The sequence below is a fragment of the Amphibalanus amphitrite genome, unplaced genomic scaffold (assembly GCF_019059575.1).
Source record: "Amphibalanus amphitrite isolate SeventyFive unplaced genomic scaffold, NRLGWU_Aamphi_draft 000198F_arrow, whole genome shotgun sequence".
Lineage (NCBI taxonomy): Eukaryota > Metazoa > Arthropoda > Thecostraca > Balanomorpha > Balanidae > Amphibalanus > Amphibalanus amphitrite.
The window spans coordinates 45,087-60,300 of record NW_024881693.1 but is presented as its reverse complement, the minus strand read 5'-3'; the positions used below and the strand labels follow the sequence as shown (position 1 = coordinate 60,300).

General features: G+C 45.9%; 1 protein-coding gene and 1 long non-coding RNA gene across 6 annotated transcripts in view; one reads left to right on the top strand and one right to left on the bottom strand.

Annotated features, from left to right (window-relative positions):
- Positions 1-15,214, bottom strand: part of LOC122384762 (titin-like) — a 108,961-nt gene that overhangs the window by 73,895 nt on the left and 19,852 nt on the right. For all 5 annotated transcript variants that reach the window (XM_043372478.1, XM_043372480.1, XM_043372481.1 and 2 more), the window contains exon 7: positions 1,116-13,907. In XM_043372478.1, the coding sequence (XP_043228413.1) occupies positions 1,116-13,907 (12,792 nt within the window). The remainder of the gene's footprint in view (positions 1-1,115; positions 13,908-15,214) is intronic.
- LOC122384767 overlaps positions 1-15,214 on the top strand; it is an 83,781-nt gene that overhangs the window by 54,503 nt on the left and 14,064 nt on the right. The window lies entirely within an intron of this gene.

Genomic DNA, 15,214 nt, shown 5'->3' with positions numbered 1-15,214 from the left:
TGTTGTACATAGATGCTTCACATAACTTGAAAGACACCACAATTGCTTTCGGTGAAACATGGTGAACAATTAAAAATAAGCACCACAAGCAGGTAATGGTTGATATTTTGCGACAGAGCTTTGGTAGCTGCAACTGAAAACAAGAGAAGCCATTGAAGGAGTTAAATATAAACTTATTCAAAGCAGCAGCAAATTCACATAAATAAACTAAACAAAACTTGCTAGAAACGTAGTAGCGAAGACTTAAAAGGGCACAGTTCACTTTTAACATGGGGTTTTGAACTGCAATAGCAGTTTCGTAGCTTTCGCTGAGACTAGCACAAATCAAGAGCTTTTACGGCCCAACGATCACCCTAGACGAATAAATTTCATTTCTCGTTCCGCCAAGAGTGCCTTGCTGAGGAATGCAGCTACGTCATCGTCAGACATTCAGCATACAGCCAATGCAGCATGCGTAGGTTTGAACTACACAATAACCGAAGGTTTGTTGTCAATAGTTAAAACACTATTCTTTAGAATTGTGTTTTTCTATTGAAAAACAAATCTGAGTTCCCTGACAATTTGGCAAAAGCTGCCTGAGATCAGTACAACTTGATGCTCTAGAAAACGGCTGCTCCAAAAATTCTGATTTTTTCAGGATTTCTAGTGGGCCAGGTGATCTACGTTCTGGTATGGGTCTCTCCTCCGCAGACAGTCTGGTGCACGTGCCACGTGACTTTGAAAATTCCCATGTTAAGCCATATGATTAGTCAACGCGTAATACGCTTCTGCGACAAACATGATTTAATATATAATGTAGTTCTTCCTATATTAAAACATAGACAAACATCGTTTTCACAAAAAAGGTTTAATTTTATTATCTGGTTATTTTGAGCATAAAATCATTAATCCACAGCAATTAACTAATTTCAGGAAAGTGAAATATTCCCTTTAAATCAACGCAGAATAGCCATTTCATCATTTATCATGTTATTGTTCTATCATCATTTTATAAGCAATGGAATCCGAGTTATAACAACATCACTGCAAATAGATTACGAAAGCTGTAAAAAAAACTGCTCAACCAAGACAAATCATATATTTTAGAAACAAGGCGATGTTCCCTTTATAAACACCTGGTTATGTGGAGAGACGTCAGGAGTGCCATCAGGCGAAGGCGGCCCATGTCTGTCGTCGTTTGTGATGCGTTTTGATCTACGAGTTTTCTTTGTCTTGGTGATGACTGTGATGAGCTCTTCATCAGGGCCTTCCTGGATGTCCTTTGTCGTTGTAACCTCAGTTACCTCGACGAGGTCAGGCGTCTCCTCAACAGTCGTAGTGGGTTCGGCTTTCTCCGGAATTTCTGGAAGGATTTCTTCCGTAGTTTCGGTGCCGTCTGTAGGCTTCTTCCGTTTGATTTTCTTTGTAATCGTGACAGTCTCGATTTCCTCATCATCATTCCGTTCAACATCAGTAGAGGTATGTTCACTTATTTCGGTGACTCCCGGGATTTCCTCAATCTGTTGATCCAGTCGTGTTTTGCATGGCCGTTTCTTCTTTGGCTTCTCCTTCGGCGCTTTTTCTTTCAGTTTGCGAGTTTTCTTTGTCTTGGTGACAACTGTGATGAGCTGGTCATCAGGACCTTCCTGGATGTCCTTTGTCGTTGTAACTTCAGCTACCTCGACGTGCTCAGGCGTCTCCTCTACATTCGTAGTGGGCTCGGCTTTCTCTGGAATTTCTGGAAGGATTTCTTCCGAAGTTTCGATTCCGTCCTTCGGCTTCTTTCGTTTGATTTTCTTTGTAGTGGTTATTGTCTCAACTTCTTCGTCATCAATGGTTTCAATTTCAGTAGTAGTTTGCTCACCAACCTCGGTGACGCCTGGGATTTTCTCAATCTGTTCATCCAGTCGAGTTTTGGATGGCCGTTTTTTCTTTGGCTTCTCCTTCGGCTTCTTTTCCTTCGGTTTGCGAGTTTTCTTTGTCTTGGTGACAACTGTGATGAGCTGGTCACCAGGACCTTCCTGGATGTCCTTTGTCGTTGTGACTTCAGTTACCTCGACGTCCTCAGGCGTCTCCTCAACTGTCGTAATGGGCTCGGCTTTCTCTGGAATTTCTGGAAGGATTTCTTCCGTAATTTCGGTGCCGTCTTTAGGCTTCTTCCGTTTGATTTTCTTTGTAGTCGTGACGGTCTCAACTTCCTCATCATCATTCCGTTCCACATCAGTAGAGGTATGTTCACTTATTTCGGTGACTCCCGGGATTTCCTCAATCTGTTGATCCAGTCGAGTTTTGGATGGCCGTGTCTTCTTTGGCTTCTCCTTCGGTGCCTTTTCCTTTGGTTTGCGAGTTTTCTTTGTCTTGGTGATCACTGTGATGAGCTGGTCATCAGGACCTTCCTGGATGTCCTTTGTCGTTGTGACTTCAGTTACCTCGACGAGGTCAGGCGTCTCCTCAACAGTCGTAGTGGGTTCGGCTTTCTGCGGAATTTCTGGAAGGATTTCTTCCGTAGTTTCGGTGCCGTCTGTAGGCTTCTTTATTTTGATTTTCTTTGTAGTCGTCATTGTCTCAACCTCTTCGTCATCAATGGTTTCAATTTCAGTAGTAGTTTGCTCACCAACCTCGGTGACGCCTGGAATTCTCTCAATCTGTTCATCCAGCGTAGTTTTAGTTGGCCGTTTCCGCTTTGGCTTCTCCTTTGGCGCCTCTTCCTTCGGTTTGCGAGTTTTCTTTGTCTTGGTGACAACTGTGATGAGTTGGTCATCAGGACCTTCCTGGATGTCCTTTGTAGTTGTGACTTCAGTTACCTCGACGTCCTCAGGCGTCTCCTCAACTGACGTAATGGGCTCGGCTTTCTTCGGAATTTCTGGAAGGATTTCTTCCGTAGTTTCGGTTCCGTCCTCAGGCTTCTTTCGTTTGATTTTCTTTGTAGTCGTGATTGTTTCAACTTGTTCGTCATCAATGGTTTCAACTTCAGTAGTGGTTTGCTCAGCTACTTCGGTGGCACCTGGGATTTCCTTAACCTGTTCATCCAGTGTAGTTCCAGTTGGCCGTTTCTCCTTTGGCATCTTCTTTGGCGTCTTTTCCTTCGGTTTGCGAGTTTTCTTTGTCTTGGTGACAACTGTGATGAGTTGGTCATCAGGACCTTCCTGGATGTCCTTTGTCGTTGTGACTTCAGATACCTCAATGTGCTCAGGCGTCTCCTCAACTGTCGTAATGGGCTCGGCTTTCTTCGGAATTTCCGGAAGGATTTCTTCCGTAGTTTCGGTGCCGTCGGTGGGCTTCTTCCGTTTGATTTTCTTTGTAGACGTGACGGTCTCAACTTCATCATCATCATTCCGTTCAACCTCAGTAGAGGTATGTTCACTTATTTCGGTGACTCCCGGGATTTCCTCAATCTGTTCATCCAGTCGTGTTTTGCATGGCCGTTTCTTCTTTGGCTTCTCCATCGGCTTTTTTTCCTTCGGTTTGCGAGTTTTCTTTGTCTTGGTGACAACTGTGATGAGTTGGTCATCAGGACCTTCCTGGATGTCCTTTGTCGTTGTGACTTCAGATACCTCAATGTGCTCAGGCGTCTCCTCAACTGTCGTAATGGGCTCGGCTTTCTTCGGAATTTCTGGAAGGATTTCTTCCGTAGTTTCGGTGCCGTCGGTGGGCTTCTTCCGTTTGATTTTCTTTGTAGACGTGACGGTCTCAACTTCATCATCATCATTCCGTTCCACATCAGTAGAGGTATGATCACTTATTTCGGTGACTCCCGGGATTTCCTCAATCTGTTGATCCAGTCGAGTTTTGGATGGCCGTGTCTTCTTTGGCTTCTCCTTCGGTGCCTTTTCCTTTGGTTTGCGAGTTTTCTTTGTCTTGGTGATCACTGTGATGAGCTGGTCATCAGGACCTTCCTGGATGTCCTTTGTCGTTGTGACTTCAGTTACCTCGACGAGGTCAGGCGTCTCCTCAACAGTCGTAGTGGGTTCGGCTTTCTGCGGAATTTCTGAAAGGATTTCTTCCGTAGTTTCGGTGCCATCTGTAGGCTTCTTTATTTTGATTTTCTTTGTAGTCGTCATTGTCTCAACCTCTTCGTCATCAATGGTTTCAATTTCAGTAGTAGTTTGCTCACCAACCTCGGTGACGCCTGGAATTCTCTCAATCTGTTCATCCATCGTAGTTTTAGTTGGCCGTTTCCGCTTTGGCTTCTCCTTTGGCGCCTCTTCCTTCGGTTTGCGAGTTTTCTTTGTCTTGGTGACAGCTGTGATGAGTTGGTCATCAGGACCTTCCTGGATGTCCTCTGCAGTTGTGACTTCAGTTACCTCGACGTTCTCAGGCGTCTCCTCAACATTCGTAGTGGGCTCGGCTTTCCCTGGAATTTCTGAAAGGATTTCTTCCGAAGTTTCGGTTCCGTCCTTAGGCTTCTTTCGTTTGATTTTCTTTGTAGTCGTGATTGTTTCAACTTGTTCGTCATCAATGGTTTCAACCTCAGTAGTGGTTTGCTCACCAACTTCGGTGACGCCTGGGATTTTTTCAATATGTTCATCCAGTGTAGTTGTTGTTGGTCGTTTCTTTTTTGGTTTTTTCTTAGGCGTCTTTTCCTTTGGTTTGCAAGTTTTCTTTGTCTTGGTGACAACTGTGATGAGCTGGTCATCAGGACCTTCCTGGATGTCCTTTGTCGTTGTGACTTCAGTTACCTCGACGTCCTCAGGCGTCTCCTCAACTGTCGTAATGGGCTCGGCTTTCTTCGGAATTTCTGGAAGGATTTCTTCCGTAATTTCGGTGCCGTCTTTAGGCTTCTTCCGTTTGATTTTCTTTGTAGTCGTGACGGTCTCAACTTCCTCATCATCATTCCGTTCCACATCAGTAGAGGTATGTTCACTTATTTCGGTGACTCCCGGGATTTCCTCAATCTGTTGATCCAGTCGAGTTTTAGTTGGCCGTTTCCGCTTTGGCTTCTCCTTTGGCGCCTTTTCCTTCGGTTTGCGAGTTTTCTTTGTCTTGGTGACAACTGTGATGAGCTGGTCATCAGGACCTTCCTGGATGTCCTTTGTCGTTGTGACTTCAGTTACCTCGACGTCCTCAGGCGTCTCCTCAACTGTCGTAATGGGTTCGGCTTTCTCTGGAATTTCTGGAAGGATTTCTTCCGTAATTTCGGTGCCGTCTTTAGGCTTCTTCCGTTTGATTTTCTTTGTAGTCGTCATTGTCTCAACCTCTTCGTCATCAATGGTTTCAATTTCAGTAGTAGTTTGCTCACCAACCTCGGTGACGCCTGGAATTCTCTCAATCTGTTCATCCATCGTAGTTTTAGTTGGCCGTTTCCGCTTTGGCTTCTCCTTTGGCGCCTTTTCCTTCGGTTTGCGAGTTTTCTTTGTCTTGGTGACAACTGTGATGAGTTGGTCATCAGGACCTTCCTGGATGTCCTTTGTAGTTGTGACTTCAGTTACCTCGACGTTCTCAGGCGTCTCCTCAACATTCGTAGTGGGCTCGGCTTTCTCTGGAATTTTTGGAAGAATTTCTTCCGAAGTTTCGGTTCCGTCCTCAGGCTTCTTTCGTTTGATTTTCTTTGTAGTCGTGATTGTTTCAACTTGTTCGTCATCAATGGTTTCAACTTCAGTAGTGGTTTGCTCAGCTACTTCGGTGACACCTGGGATTTCCTTAACCTGTTCATCCAGTGTAGTTCCAGTTGGCCGTTTCTCCTTTGGCATCTTCTTTGGCGTCTTTTCCTTCGGTTTGCGAGTTTTCTTTGTCTTGGTGATCACTGTGATCAGCTGGTCATCAGGACCTTCCTGGATATCCTTTGTCGTTGTTACTTCAGTTACCTCGACGAGGTCAGGCGTCTCCTGAACAGTCGTAGTTGGTTCGGCTTTCTGCGGAATTTCTGGAAGGATTTCTTCCGTAGTTTCGGTGACGTCTGTAGGCTTCTTCCGTTTGATTTTCTTTGTAGTCGTGACGGTCTCAACTTCCTCATTATCATTCCGTTCCACATCAGTAGAGGTATGTTCACTTATTTCGGTGACTCCCGGGATTTCCTCAATCTGTTGATCCAGTCGAGTTTTGGATGGCCGTTTCTTCTTTGGCTTCTCCTTCGGTGCTTTTTCCTTCGGTTTGCGAGTTTTCTTTGTCTTGGTGATCACTGTGATCAGCTGGTCATCAGGACCTTCCTGGATATCCTTTGTCGTTGTTACTTCAGTTACCTCGACGAGGTCAGGCGTCTCCTGAACAGTCGTAGTTGGTTCGGCTTTCTGCGGAATTTCTGGAAGTATTTCTTCCGTAGTTTCGGTGACGTCTGTAGGCTTCTTTATTTTGATTTTCTTTGTAGTCGTCATTGTCTCAACTTCCTCGTCATCAATGGTTTCAATTTCAGTAGTAGTTTGCTCACCAAACTCGGTGACGCCTGGGATTTTCTCAATCTGTTCATCCAGCGTAGTTTTAGTTGGCCGTTTCCGCTTTGGCTTCTCCTTTGGCGCCTTTTCCTTCGGTTTGCGAGTTTTCTTTGTCTTGGTGACAACTGTGATGAGCTGGTCATCAGGACCTTCCTGGATGTCCTTTGTCGTTGTGACTTCAGTTACCTCGACGTCCTCAGGCGTCTCCTCAACTGTCGTAATGGGCTCGGCTTTCTTCGGAATTTCTGGAAGGATTTCTTCCGTAGTTTCGGTGCCGTCGGTGGGCTTCTTCCGTTTGATTTTCTTTGTAGACGTGACGGTCTCAACTTCCTCATCATCATTCCGTTCAACCTCAGTAGAGGTTTGTTCACTTATTTCGGTGACTCCCGGGATTTCCTCAATCTGTTCATCCAGTCGTGTTTTGCATGGCCGTTTCTTCTTTGGCTTCTCCTTCGGCTTCTTTTCCTTCGGTTTGCGAGTATTCTTTGTCTTGGTGACAACTGTGATGAGCTGGTCATCAGGACCTTCCTGGATGTCCTTTGTCGTTGTGACTTCAGATACCTCAATGTGCTCAGGCGTCTCCTCAACTGTCGTAATGGGCTCGGCTTTCTTCGGAATTTCTGGAAGGATTTCTTCCGTAGTTTCGGTGCCGTCGGTGGGCTTCTTCCGTTTGATTTTCTTTGTAGACGTGACAGTCTCAACTTCCTCATCATCATTCCGTTCCACATCAGTAGAGGTATGTTCACTTATTTCGGTGACTCCCGGGATTTCCTCAATGTGTTGATCCAGTCGAGTTTTGGATGGCCGTGTCTTCTTTGGCTTTTCCTTCGGTGCTTTTTCCTTCGGTTTGCGAGTTTTCTTTGTCTTGGTGATCACTGTGATGAGCTGGTCATCAGGACCCTCCTGGATATCCTTTGTCGTTGTTACTTCAGTTTCCTCGACGAGGTCAGGCGTTTCCTCAACAGTCGTAGTGGGTTCGGCTTTCTGCGGAATTTCTGGAAGGATTTCTTCCGTAGTTTCGGTGCCGTCTGTAGGCTTCTTCCGTTTGATTTTCTTTGTAGTCGTGACGGTCTCAACTTCCTCATCATCATTCCGTTCAACATCAGTAGAGGTATGTTCACTTATTTCGGTGACTCCCGGGATTTCCTCAATCTGTTCATCCAGCGTAGTTTTAGTTGGCCGTTTCCGCTTCGGCTTCTCCTTTGGCGCCTTTTCCTTCGGTTTGCGAGTTTTCTTTGTCTTGGTGACAACTGTGATGAGTTGGTCATCAGGACCTTCCTGGATGTCCTTTGTAGTTGTGACTTCAGTTACCTCGACGTTCTCAGGCGTCTCCTCAACATTCGTAGTGGGCTCGGCATTCTCTGGAATTTCTGGAAGAATTTCTTCCGAAGTTTCGGTTCCGTCCTCAGGCTTCTTTCGTTTGATTTTCTTTGTAGTCGTGATTGTTTCAACTTGTTTGTCATCAATGGTTTCAACTTCAGTAGTGGTTTGCTCAGCTACTTCGGTGACACCTGGGATTTCCTTAACCTGTTCATCCAGTGTAGTTCCAGTTGGCCGTTTCTCCTTTGGCATCTTCTTTGGCGTCTTTTCCTTCGGTTTGCGAGTTTTCTTTGTCTTGGTGACGACTGTGATGAGCTGGTCATCAAAACCTTCCTGGATGTCCTTTGTCGTTGTAACCTCAGTTACCTCGACGTGCTCAGGTGTCTCCTCAACAGTTGTTGTTGGCTCGGCTTTCTCCGGTATTTCTGGAAGGATTTCTTCCATGGTTTCGGTGCCGTCTTTAGGCTTCTTTATTTTGATTTTCTTTGTAGTCGTCATTGTCTCAACTTCTTCGTCATCAATGGTTTCAATTTCAGTAGTAGTTTGCTCACCAACCTCGGTGACGCCTGGGATTTTCTCAATCTGTTCATCCAGCGTAGTTTTAGTTGGCCGTTTCCGCTTCGGCTTCTCCTTTGGCGCCTTTTCCTTCGGTTTGCGAGTTTTCTTTGTCTTGGTGACAACTGTGATGAGTTGGTCATCAGGACCTTCCTGGATGTCCTTTGTAGTTGTGACTTCAGTTACCTCGACGTCCTCAGGCGTCTCCTCAACTGTCGTAATGGGCTCGGCTTTCTCTGGAATTTCTGGAAGGATTTCTTCCGTAATTTCGGTGCCGTCTTTAGGCTTCTTCCGTTTGATTTTCTTTGTAGTCGTGACGGTCTCAACTTCCTCATCATCATTCCGTTCCACATCAGTAGAGGTATGTTCACTTATTTCGGTGACTCCCGGGATTTCCTCAATCTGTTGATCCAGTCGAGTTTTGGATGGCCGTTTCTTCTTCGGCTTCTCTTTTGGCGCCTTTTCCTTCGGTTTGCGAGTTTTCTTTGTCCTGGTGACAACTGTGATGAGCTGGTCATCAGGACCTTCCTGGATGTCCTTTGTCGTTGTGACTTCAGTTACCTCGACGTGCTCAGGCGTCTCCTCAACATTCGTAGTGGGCTCGGCTTTCTCTGGAATTTCTGGAAGGATGTCTTCCGAAGTTTCGATTCCGTCCTTCGGCTTCTTTCGTTTGATTTTCTTTGTAGTGGTTATTTTCTCAACTTCTTCGTCATCAATGGTTTCAATTTCAGTAGAAGTTTGCTCACCAACCTCGGTGACGCCTGGGATTTCCTCAATCTGTTGATCCAGTCGAGTTTTGGATGGCCGTTTTTTCTTTGGCTTCTCCTTCGGTGCCTTTTCCTTCGGTTTGCGAGTTTTCTTTGTCTTGGTGATCACTGTGATGAGCTGGTCATCAGGACCTTCCTGGATGGCCTTTGTCGTTGTGACTTCAGTTACCTCGACGAGGTCAGGCGTCTCCTCAACAGTCGTAGTGGGTTCGGCTTTCTGCGAAATTTCTGGAAGGATTTCTTTCGTAGTTTCGGTGCCGTCTGTAGGCTTCTTTATTTTGATTTTCTTTGTAGTCGTCATTGTCTCAACCTCTTCGTCATCAATGGTTTCAATTTCAGTAGTAGTTTGCTCACCAACCTCGGTGACGCCTGGAATTCTTTCAATCTGTTCATCCAGCGTAGTTTTAGTTGGCCGTTTCCGCTTTGGCTTCTCCTTTGGCGCCTCTTCCTTCGGTTTGCGAGTTTTCTTTGTCTTGGTGACAACTGTGATGAGTTGGTCATCAGGACCTTCCTGGATGTCCTTTGTCGTTGTGACTTCAGATACCTCAATGTGCTCAGGCGTCTCCTCAACTGTCGTAATGGGCTCGGCTTTCTTCGGAATTTCTGGAAGGATTTCTTCCGTAGTTTCGGTGCCGTCGGTGGGCTTCTTCCGTTTGATTTTCTTTGTAGACGTGACGGTCTCAACTTCCTCATCATCATTCCGTTCAACCTCAGTAGAGGTTTGTTCACTTATTTCGGTGACTCCCGGGATTTCCTCAATCTGTTCATCCAGTCGTGTTTTGCATGGCCGTTTCTTCTTTGGCTTCTCCTTCGGCTTCTTTTCCTTCGGTTTGCGAGTTTTCTTTGTCTTGGTGACAACTGTGATGAGCTGGTCATCAGGACCTTCCTGGATGTCCTTTGCCGTTGTGACTTCAGTTACCTCGACGTCCTCAGGCGTCTCCTCAACTGTCGTAATGGGCTCGGCTTTCTGTGGAATTTCTGGAAGGATTTCTTCCGTAATTTCGGTGCCGTCTTTAGGCTTCTTCCGTTTGATTTTCTTTTTAGTCGTGACGGTCTCAACTTCCTCATCATCATTCCGTTCCACATCAGTAGAGGTATGTTCACTTATTTCGGTGACTCCCGGGATTTCCTCAATGTGTTGATCCAGTCGAGTTTTGGATGGCCGTGTCTTCTTTGGCTTTTCCTTCGGTGCTTTTTCCTTCGGTTTGCGACTTTTCTTTGTCTTGGTGATCACTGTGATGAGCTGGTCATCAAGACCTTCCTGGATGTCCTTTGTCGTTGTAACCTCAGTTACCTCGACGTGCTCAGGCGTCTCCTCAACAGTTGTAGTGGGCTCGGCTTTCTCCGGTATTTCTGGGAAAATTTCTTCCGTGGTTTTGGTGCCGTCTTTAGGCTTCTTTATTTTGATTTTCTTTGTAGTCGTCATTGTCTCAACTTCTTCGTCGTCAATGGTTTCAATTTCAGTAGTAGTTTGCTCAGCAACCTCGGTGACGCCTGGGATTTTCTCAATCTGTTCATCCAGCGTAGTTTTAGTTGTCCGTTTCCGCTTCGGCTTCTCCTTTGGCGCCTTTACTTTTGGTTTGCGAGTTTTCTTTGTCTTGGTGACAACTGTGATGAGCTGGTCTTCAGGGCCTTCCTGGATGTCCTTTGTCGTTGTGACTTCAGTTACCTCGACGTCCTCAGGCGTCTCCTCAACTGACGTAATGGGCTCGGCTTTCTCTGGAATTTCTGGAAGGATTTCTTCCGTAACTTCGGTGCCGTCTTTAGGCTTCTTCCGTTTGATTTTCTTTGTAGTCGTGACGGTCTCAACTTCCTTATCATCATTCTGTTCCACATCAGTAGAGGTATGTTCACTTATTTCGATGACTCCCGGGATTTCCTCAATCTGTTGATCCAATCGAGTTTTGGATGGCTGTGTCTTTTTTGGCTTCTCCTTCGGTGCTTTTTCCTTCGGTTTGCGAGTTTTCTTTGTCTTGGTGATCACTGTGATGAGCTGGTCATCAGGACCTTCCTGGATATCTTTTGTCGTTGTTACTTCAGTTACCTCGACGAGGTCAGGCGTCTCCTCAACAGTCGTAGTGGGTTCGGCTTTCTGCGGGATTTCTGGAAGGATTTCTTCCGTAGTTTCGGTGCCGTCTGTAGGCTTCTTTATTTTGATTTTCTTTGTAGTCGTCATTGTCTCAACTTCTTCGTCATCAATGGTTTCAATTTCAGTAGTAGTTTGCTCACCAACCTCGGTGACGCCTGGGATTTTCTCAATCTGTTCATCCAGCGTAGTTTTAGTTGGCCGTTTCCGCTTTGGTTTCTCCTTCGGCTTCTTTTCCTTCGGTTTGCGAGTTTTCTTTGTCTTGGTGACAACTGTGATGAGCTGGTCATCAGGACCTTCCTGGATGTCCTTTGTCGTTGTGACTTCAGTTACCTCGACGTGCTCAGGCGTTTCCTCAACTGTCGTAATGGGTTCGGCTTTCTCTGGAATTTCTGGAAGGATTTCTTCCGTAATTTCGGTGCCGTCTTTAGGCTTCTTACGTTTGATTTTCTTTGTAGTCGTGACGGTCTCAACTTCCTCATCATCATTCCCTTGCACATCAGTAGAGGTATGTTCACTTATTTCGGTGACCCCCGGGATTTCCTCAATCTGTTGATCCAGTCGAGTTTTGGATGGCTGTTTCTTCTTTGGCTTCTCCTTCGGTGCTTTTTCCTTCTGTTTGCGAGTTTTCTTTGTCTTGGTGTCAACTGTGATGAACTGGTCATCAGGACCTTCCTGGATGTCCTTTGTCGTTGTGACTTCAGTTACCTCGACGTGCTCAGGCGTCTCCTCGACATTCGTAGTGGGCTCGGCTTTCTCTGGAATTTGTGGAAGGATTTCTTCCGTGGTTTCGGTGCCGTCTTTAGGCTTCTTTATTTTGATTTTCTTTGTAGTGGTCATTGTCTCAACTTCATCGTCATCAATGGTTTCAGTTCCAGTAGTAGTTTGCTCACCAACCTCGGTGACGCCTGGGATTTTCTCAATCTGTTCATCCAGCGTAGTTTTAGTTGGCCGTTTCCGCTTTGGTTTCTCCTTCGGCTTCTTTTCCTTCGGTTTGCGAGTTTTCTTTGTCTTGGTGACAACTGTGATGAGCTGGTCATCAGGACCTTCCTGGATGTCCTTTGTCGTTGTGACTTCAGTTACCTCGACGTGCTCAGGCGTTTCCTCAACTGTCGTAATGGGTTCGGCTTTCTCTGGAATTTCTGGAAGGATTTCTTCCGTAATTTCGGTGCCGTCTTTAGGCTTCTTACGTTTGATTTTCTTTGTAGTCGTGACGGTCTCAACTTCCTCATCATCATTCCCTTGCACATCAGTAGAGGTATGTTCACTTATTTCGGTGACCCCCGGGATTTCCTCAATCTGTTGATCCAGTCGAGTTTTGGATGGCTGTTTCTTCTTTGGCTTCTCCTTCGGTGCTTTTTCCTTCGGTTTGCGAGTTTTCTTTGTCTTGGTGTCAACTGTGATGAACTGGTCATCAGGACCTTCCTGGATGTCCTTTGTCGTTGTGACTTCAGTTACCTCGACGTGCTCAGGCGTCTCCTCGACATTCGTAGTGGGCTCGGCTTTCTCTGGAATTTCTGGAAGGATTTCTTCCGTGGTTTCGGTGCCGTCTTTAGGCTTCTTTATTTTGATTTTCTTTGTAGTGGTCATTGTCTCAACCTCTTCGTCATCAATGGTTTCAATTCCAGTAGTAGTTTGCTCACCAACCTCGGTGACGCCTGGGATTTTCACAATCTGTTCATCCAGCGTAGTTTTAGTTGGCTGTTTCCGCTTTGGCTCCTCTTTTGGCGCCTTTTCCTTCGGTTTGCGAGTTTTCTTTGTCTTGGTGACAACTGTAATGAGCTGGTCATCAGGACCTTCCTGGATGTCCTTTGTCGTTGTGACTTCAGTTACCTCGACGTGCTCAGGCGTCTCCTCAACAGTCGTAGTGGGTTCGGCTTTCTTTGGAATTTCTGGAAGGATTTCTTCCGTAGTTTCGGTGCCGTCTGTAGGCTTCTTCCGTTTGATTTTCCTTGTAGTCGTGACGGTCTCAACTTCCTCATCATCATTCCGTTCAACATCAGTAGAGGTATGTTCACTTATTTCGGTGACTCCCGGGATTTCCTCAATCTGTTGATCCAGTCGAGTTTTGGTTGGCCGTTTTTTCTTTGGCTTCTCCTTCGGCGCCCTTTCCTTCGGTTTGCGAGTTTTCTTTGTCTTGGTGATCACTGTGATGAGCTGGTCATCAGGACCTTCCTGGATTTCCTTTGTCGTTGTGACTTCAGTTACCTCGACGTTCTCAGGCGTCTCCTCAACTGTCGTAATGGGCTCGGCTTTCTCTGGAATTTCTGGAAGGATTTCTTCCGTAGTTTCGGTGCCGTCTTTAGGCTTCTTCCGCTTGATTTTCTTTGTAGTCGTGACGGTCTCAACTTTCTCATCATCATTCCGTTCTACATCAGTAGAGGTATGTTCACTTATTTCGGTGACTCCCGGGATTTCCTCAAGCTGTTGATCCAGTCGAGTTTTGGATGGCCGTTTTTTCTTTGGCTTCTCCTTCGGCGCCCTTTCCTTCGGTTTGCGAGTTTTCTTTGTCTTGGTGACAACTGTGATGAGCTGGTCATCAGGACCTTCCTGGATGTCCTTTGTCGTTGTAACCTCAGTTACCTCGACGTGGTCAGGTGTCTCCTCAACAGTCGTAGTGGGCTCGGCTTTCTCCGGAATTTCTGGAAGGATTTCTTCCGTAGTTTCTGTGCCGTCTTTCGGCTTCTTTCGTTTGATTATCTTTGTAGTCGTGATGGTCTCGACTTTCTCATCGCCATTCCTTTCAACATCGGCAGTGATTTGCTCACTAACTTCGGTGACACCTGGTATATCTTTATCCAACAGTCGTGTAAGCTCCAGCTGATCCGGTGCCTGCAAAAAGAAGAAGTTGTAATTGTAACGTCAATAAGAGCATAACATTCGAACATTTGACAGGATTTTTTTTTTTACTTTGCCCCTCTTCGTAGACGAAAAACATAAGAACATAAGGTGTAGTGAATTAAGTTTTTTTAATTCTTCGGAGTTGTTACAAAGTTGGTACGGATCAATCTCAATGTTTGAGTGGGAATATCGTCTTACGGTTGAGGAAGGTAAAATGTCATAGCTCAGCTTAAAGCTTAGTCATGCCTGATAGAGGCTAAACCTTTGACCTTGGGTCAAATACATTATTTCGTTTTCTTGCGGCGTTGCAGCTCTTTTCGTCCCGAGTTTTGCGCCGATTTGTCAAAAAAGGTTGATAGGGGCATAGTTTGTCCTTTGCTGACCTCTTGTTTTCAACTGAGCCGTTGACCTTTTTCAACTGAGCAGAAATTTGACCGGAGTATATTTTTGATGGCTTTATGATTTTTTTTAAACGCCCCTTACCGCGTGCCTCTACGTGGCCCAGTAGTCAGGTTATACAGGGGAGGGAATGCTTACTTAAACTTTGCCCGGCGAAGGCCCTACACGAGTTAATGTGAAAATTTTCTTTTTAGCTGGTCCCGGTAGCTCAGTCGGTAGAGCGTTGGACTCCGCGTGGTGAGAGCACGCGTTCCTAGTTATAACAGTCCGGGTTTGAAGCGCGACGGGCGATTAACGTTTATGGGCCTCCTGACAGGTATGGTTGCGGTTGGTGGCAGGCCGTAGCCAGGTGAAGTCAGTGAGGGGACCGGCCGCGCTGGCTATGTGCGCACCTTAAACTTTGGAAATGCTGCTAAAGTTTAAACCGCGCATGGCTGGGGTATTTTCCATAACGCGAGTGACTCTCCAAAGCCCCCGGCGTCCTATCTCCGAAAATACTGGGCCGATCGTCAAAATTCAAACGGCGTCTGATAGACCTGGAAAAACTGTCGAGCGAAGCCTATTGTCATTGACCTCGAGGTCACCTGTCATGTCATAGGTCAGGTCAAAGTAAAAATTATCAGCATTTTTGCTTGTTCACAATTTAGGCTCTGACCGCCGGTTGACAAGACTGATCAGGCTCATTTTTGGTTTACGCACTCCTTAATATATGCTTTAGATACCCTGAGGGTACCGAACTTTTACTTCAATTTTTTTTTTTTCAGGCCAAGGCCACGTCATCCTAGGTCACGAAAATTGTATATCATGTATCGGTCACGTGACGCATGTCTCATGGTCCATTTTACACGGATATTTCGAAAAAAATGTCGTCTGCGTCATTTGAGGTCATTTCTAGCTGA